The sequence below is a fragment of the Poecilia mexicana genome, unplaced genomic scaffold (assembly GCF_051168715.1).
Source record: "Poecilia mexicana isolate PSO_F unplaced genomic scaffold, ASM5116871v1 scaffold_19, whole genome shotgun sequence".
Classification (NCBI taxonomy): Eukaryota; Metazoa; Chordata; class Actinopteri; order Cyprinodontiformes; family Poeciliidae; genus Poecilia; species Poecilia mexicana.
The window spans coordinates 24,092,196-24,107,281 of NW_028263388.1; the positions used below are offsets into that span (position 1 = coordinate 24,092,196).

At 40.6% G+C, this 15,086-nt stretch overlaps 1 protein-coding gene across 1 annotated transcript in view; it reads left to right on the top strand.

The window, feature by feature from the left end:
* Window positions 1-14,637, top strand: part of LOC106911476 (integrin alpha-M-like) — a 107,744-nt gene extending 93,107 nt beyond the window's left edge. The window contains exons 16-30 of the mRNA XM_088000959.1: window positions 5,318-5,460; window positions 5,539-5,693; window positions 5,789-5,914; window positions 6,127-6,200; window positions 9,386-9,527; window positions 9,596-9,694; window positions 9,775-9,854; window positions 9,933-10,019; window positions 10,113-10,182; window positions 10,285-10,383; window positions 10,459-10,539; window positions 10,830-10,940; window positions 11,045-11,158; window positions 11,243-11,353; window positions 12,392-14,637. Coding sequence (XP_087857085.1) covers window positions 5,318-5,460; window positions 5,539-5,693; window positions 5,789-5,914; window positions 6,127-6,200; window positions 9,386-9,527; window positions 9,596-9,694; window positions 9,775-9,854; window positions 9,933-10,019; window positions 10,113-10,182; window positions 10,285-10,383; window positions 10,459-10,539; window positions 10,830-10,940; window positions 11,045-11,158; window positions 11,243-11,353; window positions 12,392-12,472 — 1,573 coding nt within the window. The 3' untranslated portion in view covers window positions 12,473-14,637. The remainder of the gene's footprint in view (window positions 1-5,317; window positions 5,461-5,538; window positions 5,694-5,788; window positions 5,915-6,126; window positions 6,201-9,385; window positions 9,528-9,595; window positions 9,695-9,774; window positions 9,855-9,932; window positions 10,020-10,112; window positions 10,183-10,284; window positions 10,384-10,458; window positions 10,540-10,829; window positions 10,941-11,044; window positions 11,159-11,242; window positions 11,354-12,391) is intronic.
* Window positions 14,638-15,086: the final 449 nt, after the last annotated feature.

Genomic DNA, 15,086 nt, shown 5'->3' on the forward strand with positions numbered 1-15,086 from the left:
GCGTGGCGGCGTGGCGAAGTGACCCTAAACGCCGTGTCCTTACGTTTGGCTGTGGATTCCACAATTTTGAGGCCAGCTGCACCAAACTTGACATGAGTGATCCTGGTAGGGTCCCCTACGATCCTATGTTGTCATAGTCTGACGTCATCTAAGCCCCGCCCCCTCAGAACAGGAAGTGCTTTTTTTTCCATGGAAAGCTGCCTTTCTGGCTCACTGCACCTAATCAACATGATTCTGTGTTGGATGACAGATAACATGTTAGTCTCACTTGCTTTAAAGCGCCAAGAGTCTTCTGTAGAGGGCGTGGCCGTGGGACCGCGGCAAAGCAGAGGTAACGCCGCCGCCATACGTTTGGCTCTAGATTCCACATCGTTCAGCCCAGCTGCACCAAACTCACTAGGATGCATCCTTATCCATGCCCGAACAGGAATCCATAACAGTCGTTGATGGGCGTGGCCTAATTTCTCTACAGCGCCCCCTAGAAATTTTTAAATGATCAGCCCCAAGCCATGCTTTAACCTAGAATTATGAAACTTGGTACACATGTGTATCATGTCAGGACCTACAAAAAAGTCTCTTGGAGCCATGGTGCAAACCCAACAGGAAGTCGGCCATTTTGGATCAAAATCAGCCATTTCCTCTATTTCATAGACATCGCATCTGATCTATCTCCTCCTGCAGCTTTTGAGATAGAGACTTCAAACTCAGTCAGCAGAGACTTGAGACATTAAAGATGAAAAGTTATCGTAGGAATTTTTCTATGTCAAAGCATGTGGGCGTGGCTAAGTCCCAAACTTTGACTATTCGCCATGAAACATCAAGATGCAATAACTTCCACATAGAAGGTCACAGCTGCATCAGACTTCCTATATCTGACTACAGACCACCCCTCATCACATTGAGATGGTCAGTTGATGACATCACCTTAACCCCGCCCACTTCCGACAGGAAGTGACCTGTTTTTTCTATTGTATGTCTTACTTTTACTCTCTAATTCTTATGGGTTTCATCCTGTGCAGGCTGACATGAAATGACATGATGATGAACTCTCCCATGATGAACTCTACTGACCCGTGGGGGCGTGGCTAAGTCCCAAACTTTGACTATACACCATGAAACATGAATGTGAAATAACTTCCAAATGCCAGGTCAGAGCTGCATCAGACTTTCTATGTCTCATTATAGACCAGCCTTCATCATAGTTAGGTGGTCGATTGATGACATCACCCTAGCCCCGCCCACTTCCGACAGGAAGTAACCTCTTTCTTCAATTGTATGTCTTACTTTTACTCTCTAATTCTTATGGGTTTCATCCTGTGCAGGCTGACATGAAATGACATGATGATGAACTCTCCCATGATGAACTCTACTGACCCGTGGGGGCGTGGCTAAGTCCCAAACTTTGACTATACACCATGAAACATGAATGTGAAATAACTTCCAAATGCCAGGTCAGAGCTGCATCAGCCTTTTGATGTCTCATTATAGACCAGTCCTCATCACAGTTAGGTTGTCGATTGATGACATAACATTAGCCCCGCCCACTTCCGACAGGAAGTCACCTCTTTCTTCAATTGTATGTCTTACTTTTACTCTCTAATTCTTATGGGTTTCATCCTGTGCAGGCTGACATGACATGACATGATGATGAACTCTCCCATGATGAACTCTACTGACCCGTGGGGGCGTGGCTAAGTCCCAAACTTTGACTATACAGCATGAAACATGAATGTGAAATAACTTCCAAATGCCAGGTCAGAGCTGCATCAGACTTTCTGTGTCTCATTATAGACCAGCCTTCATCATAGTTAGGTGGTCGATTGATGACATCACCCTTGCCCCGCCCACTTCCGACAGGAAGTGACCTGTTTTTTCTACTGTATGTCTTACTTTTTCTCTATAATTCTTATGGGTTTCATCCTGTGCAGACTGACATAAAATGAGAAGATAATGACCTCTGTCATGATGAACTCTACTGACCCGTGGGAGCGTGGCAAAATGGCTGTCCCTCGCCATATGCATACGATCGTCTCTTATTCACAAACGCATCATCCAATTTGCACCAGACTTTTATGAGTGACACTTGTGAACCTCTAAGGAGCCCAATAGAGTTTAGTTGCAATTTGACTCCACCACGCCCCCTAGGTTAATCAAACAGCTGTATCTCCTTGCCACATGGCCCAATCTGCTCCAGATTTTTGGTGCATCGCCAGGGAACGCTGCCGAAGGCATCGAAGCGGATCGCGTGGAGGACGGAGCGCGAAGGTCGGCGGTGGCTGGTGGGAGGCGGTGCTGGAACATCCGCGGTGGCTATAGGCTCGAGCGGCGATGGCTGCGAGGGCCGCTTGAGGCTCCGCGGAGCTTTAATTATAGTTCTTGTGCCAAATGAATTGGCTTTTTGGGGGCTTTATCATATTCAAAAACTCACCAAACTTGGCGGGGGCATAGAGCCCGTGTAAAATTTACGTATTTTAAGGTCCCCGGAAAAATCGCACAAGAAACGGCTCAAGGGCGCCACCTAGCAACTTTCAAAAGACCCTTTCCTATTCACTTACTTTATCGTAGAGACTTGAAACTTGGTACACTTGTACAGCTCCCCAAAACACTCAGAATTTACAATTAATGTCATAGTGCAAGTATCACAGATTGTCGGCCATTTTGGAATAAAGTTCCGATTTTGACCCGATTTTGGGCGTTTGCAGGGTTCGCATTTGATCGAACTTGTCCTAGGGATTTCGATCGATCGGCTTCAAACTCGGTCAGATCGTTCATAAGGCATGGCCGATCCAAAGTTATCGTAGGTTTGCGTTTTCGGGCTTGCTGAAGGGGTCTTTCCGGGGGTCAAAGGTCACCGATTCGCCATGAAACATCAAACTGTTATAACTCTTTGAAAAAAACTCATAGAAGCACCAAACTTTCAGTGATTGATCATCATGGGATGCTCTACAATACCCAACGGTCAAATGATGACGTCACTTAGGCCACGCCCCCTGAGAACAGGAAGTGTCATTTTTTACGCTGAACGGTCGCTATCTGACCCCTTTGACCTAATCGAGGTGAAACTGTGTCCACAGACAGAAAACATGTTGGTGTGTTGAGGATTCCAAGCCAAGCTCATTTGAATCCAGCAGGTGGGCGTGGCGGCGTGGCGAAGTGACCCTAAACGCCGTGTCCTTACGTTTGGCTGTGGATTCCACAATTTTGAGGCCAGCTGCACCAAACTTGACATGAGTGATCCTGGTAGGGTCCCCTACGATCCTATGTTGTCATAGTCTGACGTCATCTAAGCCCCGCACCCTCAGAACAGGAAGTGCTTTTTTTTCCATGGAAAGCTGCCTTTCTGGCTCACTGCACCTAATCAACATGATTCTGTGTTGGATGACAGATAACATGTTAGTGTCACTTGCTTTAAAGCGCCAAGAGTCTTCTGTAGAGGGCGTGGCCGTGGGACCGCGGCGAAGCAGAGGTAACGCCGCCGCCATACGTTTGGCTCTAGATTCCACATCGTTCAGCCCAGCTGCACCAAACTCACTAGGATGCATCCTTATCCATGCCCGAACAGGAATCCATAACAGTCGTTGATGGGCGTGGCCTAATTTCTCTACAGCGCCCCCTAGAAATTTTTAAATGATCAGCCCCAAGCCATGCTTTAACCTAGAATTATGAAACTTGGTACACATGTGTATCATGTCAGGACCTACAAAAAAGTCTCTTGGAGCCATGGTGCAAACCCAACAGGAAGTCGGCCATTTTGGATCAAAATCAGCCATTTCCTCTTTTTCATAGACATCGCATCTGATCTATCTCCTCCTGCAGCTTTTGAGATAGAGACTTCAAACTCAGTCAGCAGAGACTTGAGACATTAAAGATGAAAAGTTATCGTAGGAATTTTTCTATGTCAAAGCATGTGGGCGTGGCTAAGTCCCAAACTTTGACTATTCGCCATGAAACATCAAGATGCAATAACTTCCACATAGAAGGTCACAGCTGCATCAGACTTCCTATATCTGACTACAGACCACCCCTCATCACATTGAGATGGTCAGTTGATGACATCACCTTAACCCCGCCCACTTCCGACAGGAAGTAGCCTGTTTTTTCTATTGTATGTCTTACGTTTACTCTCTAAGTCATATGGGTTTCATCCGGTGTAGGCTGACATGACATGATATGATGATGAACTCTCCCATGATGAACTCGACTGACCCGTGGGGGCGTGGCTAAGTCCCAAACTTTGACTATACAGCATGAAACATGAATGTGAAATAACTTCCAAATGCCAGGTCACAGCTGCATCAGACTTTCTATGTCTCATTATAGACCAGCCTTCATCATAGTTAGGTGGTCGATTGATGACATCACCCTAGCCCCGCCCACTTCCGACAGGAAGTAACCTCTTTCTTCAATTGTATGTCTTACTTTTACTCTCTAATTCTTATGGGTTTCATCCTGTGCTGACTGACATGAAATTAAATGATGATGAACTCTGCCGTGATGAACTCTACTGACCCGTGTGGGCGTGGCTAAGTCCCAAACTTTGACTATACACCATGAAACATGAATGTGAAATAACTTCCAAATGCCAGGTCAGAGCTGCATCAGACTTTCTATGTCTCATTATAGATAAGCCCTCATCACAGTTAGGTGGTCGATTGATGACGTCACCTTTGCCCCGCCCACTTCCGAAAGGAAGTAACACGTTTTTTCAAATGTATGTCTTACAGTCTAATTCATATGGGTTTAATCCTGTGCAGACTGACATAAAATGAAATGATGATGAACTTATTGATGATGAACTCATTGATGATGAACTCTACTGACCCGTGGGGGCGTGGCAAAATGGCTGTCCCTCGTAATATGCATACGTTCGTCTCGTATTCACAAACGCATCATCCGATTTGCACCAGACATTGTATGAGTGACACTTGTGAACCTCTAAGGAGCCCAATAGAGTTTAATTGTGATTTGACTCCACTGCGCCCCCTAGGTTAATCAAACAGCTGTATCTCCTCTCTACATGGCCCGATGTGCTCCAGATTTTTGGTTCATCGCCAGGGAGCTCTGCCGAAGCCGTAAAAGCAGATAGCGTGGATGAGGGCGCGCGAGCGTCGGCGGTGGCGGGCGGGTGGCGGTGCTGGTACCCCCGCGGTGGCTATAGGCCGGAGCAGCGCTAGCTGCGAGGGCCGCTTGTTCAAATTATTCTTCTTCATTTGCAACCTAAATATGTTTACAGGATAAAAACTCTGAATGTTACTGAATGAAGTTTTTACTTGCTTCACAATCTCAAAACAAACAACATGGCCTTTTCTGTTTCTAGATCCAGACCAGTTGTAACAGTGACTGCCACTGTGTCGTTCAACCCAAATCTGATCCCAACTCAAAACCCAGACTGTTCAAAACCACTGCCAAGCAAGGCTACTGTCTGCTTTACTATGAGCAAACTGTCCAATGTGAATGAAGGTACATTTCTTACTTTAGTTTTTCTATTTGTCCATCATTTTATTTAAGAACTTTTATCAAACAAAACACATCTTGCAGCTCAAGCACAGGTTAATTTCACTTTAACTTTGGACGCAAATCGTAAGATACCAAACAACCGAGCTGAGATCAGCAAGGATGTGAGGCACAAGAGTGGATCGCTTAATCTTATATTAAATAGTAAAAACTGCGCTGATGTGGACTTCAGAATTGAGGTAAGTCCTAATGGAACCGCTACAGTAATCTTATACAACTATATAATATTCAACAGTTTTTTAATTAATCATATTTCTATCTCAATGTCTTCCAGTCTTGTCCAGAAGATGCTCTCAATCCACTCAATAATGAGCTCAGATTCACGTTTGACGGTTTGCCTTCTGGCTCAAACCCCAGACCAAGCCTTTCTCCACAGGTTAAAACCACAACATTTCATCCTGTGAGTAAATCCTGTACATCCTGAATCTGAACAGGAATATCTTTACTGAGCTTTAACCTTTTCATTACATTTGATGAGTTCCTTTCATGGTTACCAATATGACCGTTTCATACAAAACATTGCATCACAAAGTAATTTGAAAAACATAGGATTGACCTAAATGTGAATTTTTCTCTGAGTAGATCTGTTTAATAGTTTACTGTCATCCACAGATTGGGTTTGAGATCAGCTGTGGAGCTGATGAAGTGTGTGAAGATAATCTGAAGGTGGATTTTAACTTCACAGAGTAAGAGATTTGTTTCTGGAAGTAAAGCCTTGATATGTCTAGTGAACTATACACATTATGTCTGCAAAACTTACACGTTTGTATTTGTTTGGCAAAAGCAAGATTTACAAGAAATCTCAGACTGTGCTTCTTCTGTTTTATATCCCAGAAATATTTCTGTTGGCACATGCCCAAATGATCTGACGGCAAGTAGCAAAAAGTCACATCTACCATCATATATAAAGGCAACTATAGCCACATTTTGCAAAGTACTGAGGATTAACTTTATTGTAAGATTCAGTAATTCTCTTCAATATCAAGATCACAGAAGAAGCTATTATGGTTTCGCAGCCTTAGCCTCTGTGCTGACTGTAAGGCCTCTTTGCACTCGGCTTCATCTTTGTCAGGAAGTCGAGTCACTCATGGGTTACAACCCAAGAACATTTATTTGTGAGTTTCTTAACAGATACATACAACACAACACATTCTCCAGCTCAGCAGCTTCCCCATCTAATTCTGCTCTGCCCCCTAGTGGCTGGAAACAGAACTATGAGTAAAACTACTAGCATCTCACCCCTTTCACTTCTTCAGTGCCTAAACCCTATTTCACAGTAAAACATTATAATGTAACTCCCACAACACATCAGAAGCATAGAACAATGTGAACTCCTACTTTTCAGTGGGTAAACAATTTTTTTCCCTGTTTATTGTTAGAACAAACTGTTAAACACGGCTAGGCCTGTCGCGATAAACGATAAATCAATTAATCGCACGATAAATTAAACCTATCGACCTTATTTTAATTAACGGCTTTATCGTCTCTTCCTGCCTTTTTTCTTCTTCTTGATGACACTGAATGAAAAAAACCTCAGCTCCGGTGCTCTCCACTGAGCCTCCCTTCCTCATTTTCTTTGTGCAATGTCCAGCTCACACTACATGAGTTGTCTGCCTATTTTCAAAACCTAAGAGACACATTAGCCGTCAGAAACTCTAGGTATATCGGTTCCATCGGGTTCGTAGTGCCCTGTGGTGTCCAGCCACCTGGGCACAAAATAATGTCTACAAGTCCAGTTAACTAATTTTAAAATCGGGCATTAATCAATACTTTACTAGAATCTACGTGTGACGCATGTGGCTAGTGTCAGCGTAAAGTTCTGACTGAATGAAAATCATTATAACCTATTTATGTCACGTTAATGAAGAACAGCTGAAAACCTACCGAGTTTATCAACTGCGGTAGCAATTTGGCTCCAACTCCTCCCCTTCTCATTTCTATATTCTTTCTCGAAATGTTGAATAAATATTAATGTTGTTTCCACATATCATCTCCAATGTCCGCTGGACTTGTGTCAGCTGTTTGGGATTCCCCTCGTAATTTCCCCTCAGAAAGCAGGAGGAGAATCCGGCTTTCTGATTGGCTACCTGTCACATTCAGCGTTAAGCACCCAATCGGGGAAAACCCCTGATTTAGATCGGAGCGGCCACAACGATCCACACTGCAGGATGATCGGTTAAGAAATCACCAGCGACAATCTTAGATCGGCCAACGTACTAAGATTATCGTAAGGAGAAAATAGGGGCAAAACATCGTGTAGTGTGAACTATTGCATTAGGTAGTCGGATGTGCCCATCTTCTCTATTGATCTAGTGATTACTGAAAGGCAATGTACAGACTTCACAATCTGCGCTCTTTTGGTTGAATGCAGTATTTATTTCAACTTTGGCTTTATGTTTAGTTTTTATTCAAGTACTTTTTTTGTTCATTTTATTTTTGTTTTTGGTTGTTTTGTTAATTTAGTTAATCAGTTCCAGTGTTATGTGTTCTTTTGAAAATGAAGTGTATCTATCTATGGTGGGAAATCACATGCATTATTAGTCATTTTCATTAAATCAGTGTCAAAAGGTCTTGAAACAATATTATCGTTTATCGCAATAATTTATTAGACAGTTAATCACTCTGCAAAATTTATCGTGACAGGCCTAAACATGGCATTAAATTAAGAATTAACTCTGAAGTATCTGCCATCAAAATTGCCCTTAAAAATGTTAATCATCACAATGGAAATTATTGATCTCATTTTAATTTATCATGAGATTACTTGCATATTGCGACAGGCTAGCTGAAACCGACTCTTCACTCTTCCTCTGTTGCTGGGTGAGTCTGTGAAAGCACGAATTATCATTGTGCTTCTTTTAGGGATAAATCGCTTCATAATAGTCCTATTTATCATCTGCTGTTAACGTAAAGGTGCTAAATATTAGCTCTGCCTCTTTGCCCATCACATAAAAAAGTGTATTTACTTGTACTTCACCATCTTCCTGGTCAAGCTTTGTAGCGATATGATCCCGGGAAAAGAAGTGCTTCTTCCAGGAAGGCCACGATGACGGCTGGGTAAAGTCTAACGGCTCCGGCGGATGACACGGCGCCATTTTGATGCTTAAATCTTCCCCTTCACTGACTTCTGACACCACGTCAAGAAGTCGAGCAACTGAGTAATTCGCATTTATTTATGGGTTGCGTTCTTTACAAGAGAGCAAAACACGTCGGCCATTATTGTCCAGCACAAATTCTTCTCCGTTTTACATATTTTTGTTTTGTTCTACTGTGCCCCCTAGTGGTTGGGAACAGAACTACAATGTATTTGTCTTCCTGTTATTCCTTTTTACGGCAGCTGGCAATTCAACTTTTAGATGTGCATCTACTGGAATGGAGTGTGGATCTATGTGCAATTTTTAAAACTAAGAATAAATAAATAACATCCATCCATTTTCTGTACACCCTTGTCCCTGGCAGGGTCAGGAGGGGTGCTGGTGTCTATCTCCAGTGAACGTTTCAGGCGAGAGGCGGGGTCACCCTGGACAAAATAACCACATTCTCTCTATTAATTTTACTTTTTAAGGTGCCCTAACAAAAATCAATAAGATTCAAAACAGGGAAGTTTATACAACACGGCTTGTATATTCAACTGCAATTGGTTTTCCTGTAATCTACATTCTACTTCCTTTCTCTCAGTTGAAAAAAAATTGGGTAGAACTAAAAGATATGTTTTACTGTCTTTTCTTGAAAACAAAAATCACATTTTCCTGTAGGATGTTTTCCCATTTTAAATAATATTAAATGTTCAACATTGTCTGACCAAAACGTAGACTGGATAGTAAGCTATATCACAGTCTTTATGCACATGTCATTTATCATGTTTTTTCAGATCCTCAGTGGTTAAAGTCGGCATAGATGAACTTTTGAGTGCGACCGTCTTTGTGAAGAACAGAGGAGAAAACTCGTACAACAGTCGCATTACTCTCACATACCCTGTTGGGCTCTCCTACAGGAAGGTTACACCTCTGGAAGTAAGGCACTAATATTAATCTATGTTGGTGAAGCTGCTGCAACAAGCTGATGATCTGTTTTACTGCAGGGAAGAATTGAGTGCAACTCTGTGGACAGTGAGGATGGCGTAACAAGAGGAAAGACAGTCTGTAGCATCAACAAACCAATATTCAAAAGCAACTCTATGGTTAGTTTGTGCTGCTGCTTTATTCATTTTTTAACCAGAAGAGGAAGTCTTCTGATCCCCCTCTTTCATTTCCTTTTTAGGCAACCTTCATCGTCTCCTATGGTTTCAACACCAACAGTGATCTTGGTAGAAAGATCGAAGTGACTGCGAACGCCTCCAGGTACAACACAAGAGTTTAAGGTGCAGCTCTTTGATGCTGAAGTTTTATCTAATTTTTTATTTGATGTTTCTCTTATAGTGACAATAAGCGTCACTCCCCTTCTAGTGAAGTCTACAAAAAACAGGAGATTGATGTCAAGTACAGTGTTTTTGTCACAATTGAAAGGTTTGTTAGTTGAAGCAAATAATTTATTATTTAAAAAAATCAACAATGGTTTAAATATATCTTATTAAATGAATGCATGAAATGTATGCTCAGCTCCCCCAGCTACACCAATTTCACATTTGGAGAAAATGCTGTTCAGAAACCACTTGAGCAAAAAATAAAGGTAGAAGATGATTTCACTCAGTCAGATCAGAAATATATTCTATATTTAACATTAGTCGTTATATAATTTGGGTTCTTTGTGTTTTATTCCCATTTCTCTTAGGTTTTTAACACGATCAGACCACTAAATTTAACTGTAGTGATCAAAGTTCCTGTAAGACTTGGTGACAAAGACATCTGGATGGACACGAGCAGCTTTCAGGTGAAAAATTCTACCAAGTAGAACCAATGAAAGGTAAGTAAGACTTAAACTGATGTGATGGAGCTCTGTTTTCAGATTCCAGGCTGTCAGAGCAGCAGAGATGAAGAACCTACTGTCACTGATCTTGTTGATAAGATAAAAGAAAAGACAATATTAGTAAGTGTTTCTTTATGCAGTGTTTGATGATGAAAAAATGTAGTTCAATAGTTTACACACCGTTGATTTTGAAAATTACTCAGAATTTTTGTTAAAAACTATTTCAGAAAAGTTTTAAAATAATGTGACATGTATCTGTCACAGTTGAACAGCAAATTCTTGAGAAGTTGTTTTGGATTCACATCACAGAACTAGTACTTTCTTAAAGTGTCTTTTGTTTCAGTTTTTGCATTCAGTCTTCTGAAATTCCCACATTTAATCAATATATTGCAACTTTACCTTTGGTACAGGACTGCACTGTAGCAAAGTGCAGAGTGTTCAGGTGCTCCAAGTTCATGGAAAGGAACAAGGACACAACGTACACCATCTCTGCAAACATCAGCTCAGGATGGATACAACAGGTAATTAATGTGAAGTTCATATAGATGCACTGACTAGGCTGTAAAATGTAAAGAATAAACAGGACAAAAAAGCTCGTCATCTCTGATGTGTTTCTCTCTCTCAGATCGGACTTTCATCTGCCAAGTTCCTCCTGACCAGTACAGCCAGTCTAGAGTACGATGAGAACCAGTACATCTTCTTCTCTTCAACCTCTAATAGTGGCCCTCCTGTTCACCAGGTGATAGAACGCTGCTGTCAATGTCTTTGTACCAATCAGACCTTTAAGGGTTTTATTTGAAACTTTTAAACCTCTCATTTTCAGATTGAGGCAGAGGTAGAAGTGTTTCCTAAACCAGATTTCACTAAAGAGATTATAGGAGGATCTCTGGGAGGATTGGCCTTTCTGGCTCTACTTACTGCTGGTCTGTATAAGGTGAGTCAACTAAGATTTTCTTAAAATCCCAAAGATCCCCAGTTGAAAATAATTGACACAACATGCCCAGTAATTTCTAACAAGCATTTTTTTAAAGGGGACACATGATGCAAAATTAACTTTTGGAACATGTTTATATTTCCATTTGCATCTCAACTGCTTCTAAAAAACAACTTATGTACTTAAAAAAAATACCCAGCCCAGTTACCAAGTGGATCTTCAGCATGTTTGGTTAACTGGTTATATTGCTGTACACACTGTACAATGGCTGCTGGAAAAGACAAGCATTTTGTTATTGACCAATTAACTTAGAATTTAAAACCCACTTGCTACATTCTTGTTGGTTGTGCAGGAGGTTCTTCTGCTTTTCAAAGATGTACCACTGTATAACTGCACATCAGTTTGTAGCCATCTTCATGTGTGAGTGTAAATATTCAGTTGGGGGGCATGGCTAGCAGCAGATTATTAGGATTTAAAGTGAAAGAAGGCTCTAAAACAGTTCATTCTGAAAGGAGCTCTAAATAGAACCAACCAGACTGAACACTCATCTAATGAGCGTTCAGACCAAACGCATTTTGTGTGTCAACAACACGTCTGATGTGCATTTTGAAGTCAGATGCTCGACATTTTGCTGTAGACACGTGTTAAAATCGCTGTAGTGTGCATTGGGACGATCCGTTGTTTTCAGTTGCCGATTGGTTGACGTCTAGCAGCAAAATTTCAGATTTTCCAACTCCAGCGTCAGTCGCGTTGGACTCACTTGACGCTTGAAACGCTTTAACCACAGAGCGCTAGATGCGGAAAGCATGTAACAGACTTTGAATGTAAACCAGACGCCCCTGATGCTCAGATCATGTTCGCTCTGAATGCAGCGCAAGAATGATTTTGTGCAACATGTTTTGCACAACTTGTACAATTATCCTAACTTGTTCAAGAAAGCATAGTAGATCACCTTCAAATGTTTATCTTATGTCTTCCAGCATTTATCTTGCCACATATAATTTTCATTCCACTTCTCTTTACCATTTTTCTTTTCAGGCTGGATTTTTCAAGAGCAAATATAATGAGATGATTAATGAAAATGCAGAAGCTGAAGGAGAAGCACCAGCAGAGGGATAAAATTGCCTCTTATTTGTCATGTCCATCCAGTACCTTTGTAATGATCACTGTTTCTATGAAATGGCCTTTTAATTTAGTGAATGTACCAAACACAATGTGTATTTCCCAAACCATACTAGTTTGAACAACAAACCGTAGTAAAATGTTTGCTGTGTAAACAGTAAAGGTATGTATAGAATAACTGGTAAAAAAAATGTAGTTTTTCTTGATGTTTGGGATGTGTTGAGGATACATTCTCTCTTTTAAAATGGCAATTGAAGACACAAAAGAGAGCTTTGCTGTGCTGCTCACAGTTATTGGGGATTTAAGGGGTTTAATAATGTCGATATGTAAAAGATCTGAAACACATCATGAAATATTCACAAATGCAATGTAATGTTTCAGAAGCTTTACCAATAGTGTCTTAAAAATGACTGTTATGCTCTGGAAAAGGTTGGACGTTTTATATTTGTCATGCACGCTCACAGCTGGGTGAGGAGTGGGAGTCTTGAAACCGAAAAAAAAGTGAGTAAGCTTCATCAACTATGAGCAATAGCAAGTGGGGAGGTTCACTTCCTGAGCTGAGGGCTAAATTAGTCAACAAAAGTCTGAGACACGACCGAGAAGTTAAACGGGACAACATATCATCTACCCTCAGATGAACCTCCTGCAAGCCTCCAATTATTTAGGCAAAATCAGTCTTAGTGTTGACATTTTTATAAAAATATAATTCAGCTAAAATCTGTCAGCTTATTTTAGCTGAATGTGATTTATTTTTTCTTTTCTGCTTCAACAAGAAAAAAGCAACATATGACATGCATCTATGATAACCAGCTCACAGGGACTGAACTAGTGTGTCACAAACAGGATGAGAGTATTGAGGAAGTCTAAGAAAAGCAGAAATGTTCGGTTTTATTTTTACTTTTTGTTGCGAAGAGGCTTAAAAGACTGGAGAGATGGTTAAATGATACATTTTTCCCATGTAGATTACTTTAACTCTGGTTTATGATAAGGATAATAAAACATAAAAAATATAAGTACAGAGATACAGTGGCTATAAATAATTGTGGTTCAGTATTCGAGAATTATTTGTTTAATATATCTAAAAGATTTGATAGATAACTAAGCTTAATGAGCAAAAATACCTCGGTATCATGCTACTTGGCATGCTAATGGCTAGCTTGCAATCTAGAAAGACTGTAGCCTCCACTGTCCATATTACTGTATTTTCCGGACTACAGAGCACACTTAACTATAAGCCGCACCCCCAAAGTTTAAAAAAAAAACAAAAAAATACTGGAAACTTACATATATAAGTCGCTGATATCTATGCTGCTCTCGGTTTTCCACAAGAAAATAGATCTGCTATTAAGGACGCCACCGCAAAACCATGGATTCGTTCGCCCCGAGCTTAGTACACCGGCTCTCGATCTGTACTGCCAGATCAATAGCCTTCAACTTAGATCCTGCATCATATGCGTTTGAAAACATTTCTCCATTGTGCCTGCTGCTAGCATGTGCTTGTTCTAAATGAAAATTAGCGCCTTCTTCTTTGATTTCCAGTTTTGACTTGCAATGATTCACGTCCTGCTAAAGAGCCCCCTGGTGGTTGAAGAAAAATCCGCAGAAAAGCCGCATGGTTCAAAGCGTAGGGGGAAAGTAGCGGCTTATAGTCCGAAAGATATGGTAATGCTTATTAAGATATATTAAGTGTTACATGAAAAAAAAAATCATTTATAGAAGTGGTGTATTTGGGGCATTTAATAATTCGCAGGCGGTATACAGACATGTTCTTAGTGTCATTGTTTCTTCATGGTACTGTAAGGAAAGGTTTTCAGAGACTCTCCTCCTCCCCCAAATACGGCTTTCGATTCATTCATTTTTGCTAAGAATTGCCTGATTAAAACTGTTTTAATCCATTTAATTTCTGCTGACTTTAAAGTGTAACCAAACCACAACTGAGAGGATTTCACAATGGTAAGAAGACTGCGTTGTTCTGTCACACCAACATGTTCTGCTTTCTATGCGTTGGATGTTTGTTTTATAAAGATATCAGAGTAAAGAGGCTAGATACAAATGCATGTCATGCATTTCAGATTTTTATTTGTATTTTCTGTTCCATTTTTAAGTAATTAGCTTCTTTTTTGTTTAGTTTATAACAATAAAACACCGGAAAAGACTTCCAAGATGGTATGATTGTTTTCTTGTTGTTTTGTTTGTGTTTTTTTTTTTTCTTTTTTGCCAGAGATGGCGATTTTTGCATAGGGAACCATCAATGTTTACTTCTGCTTATTTTATACAAACTTTTCTGTTATTTGCCAAATTCACCTAAAGTGTTGCGTAAAACTTTCTGCATGGATCCCCACCACACTCCATACTCACACAAACACATTACCTCAGAAAGCTGCATGCACAGCAGTGTGTTGATTACTACCTCTATATTTTATGATTAAAACAGACCAAAGCACCAGATATTTGATGCAAACGTATTAGTGAATAGCAGATATATACTAAAACACAAAATCTTAGGATTTTTTGCTTTAGTTTCTAGTGCAAATATCTAAATACACTTGAAATAAGTCAAAGCTAAATAAAGCTAAATAAAGAAGCTTGTTTTAAGTAAATAATTTCTTAG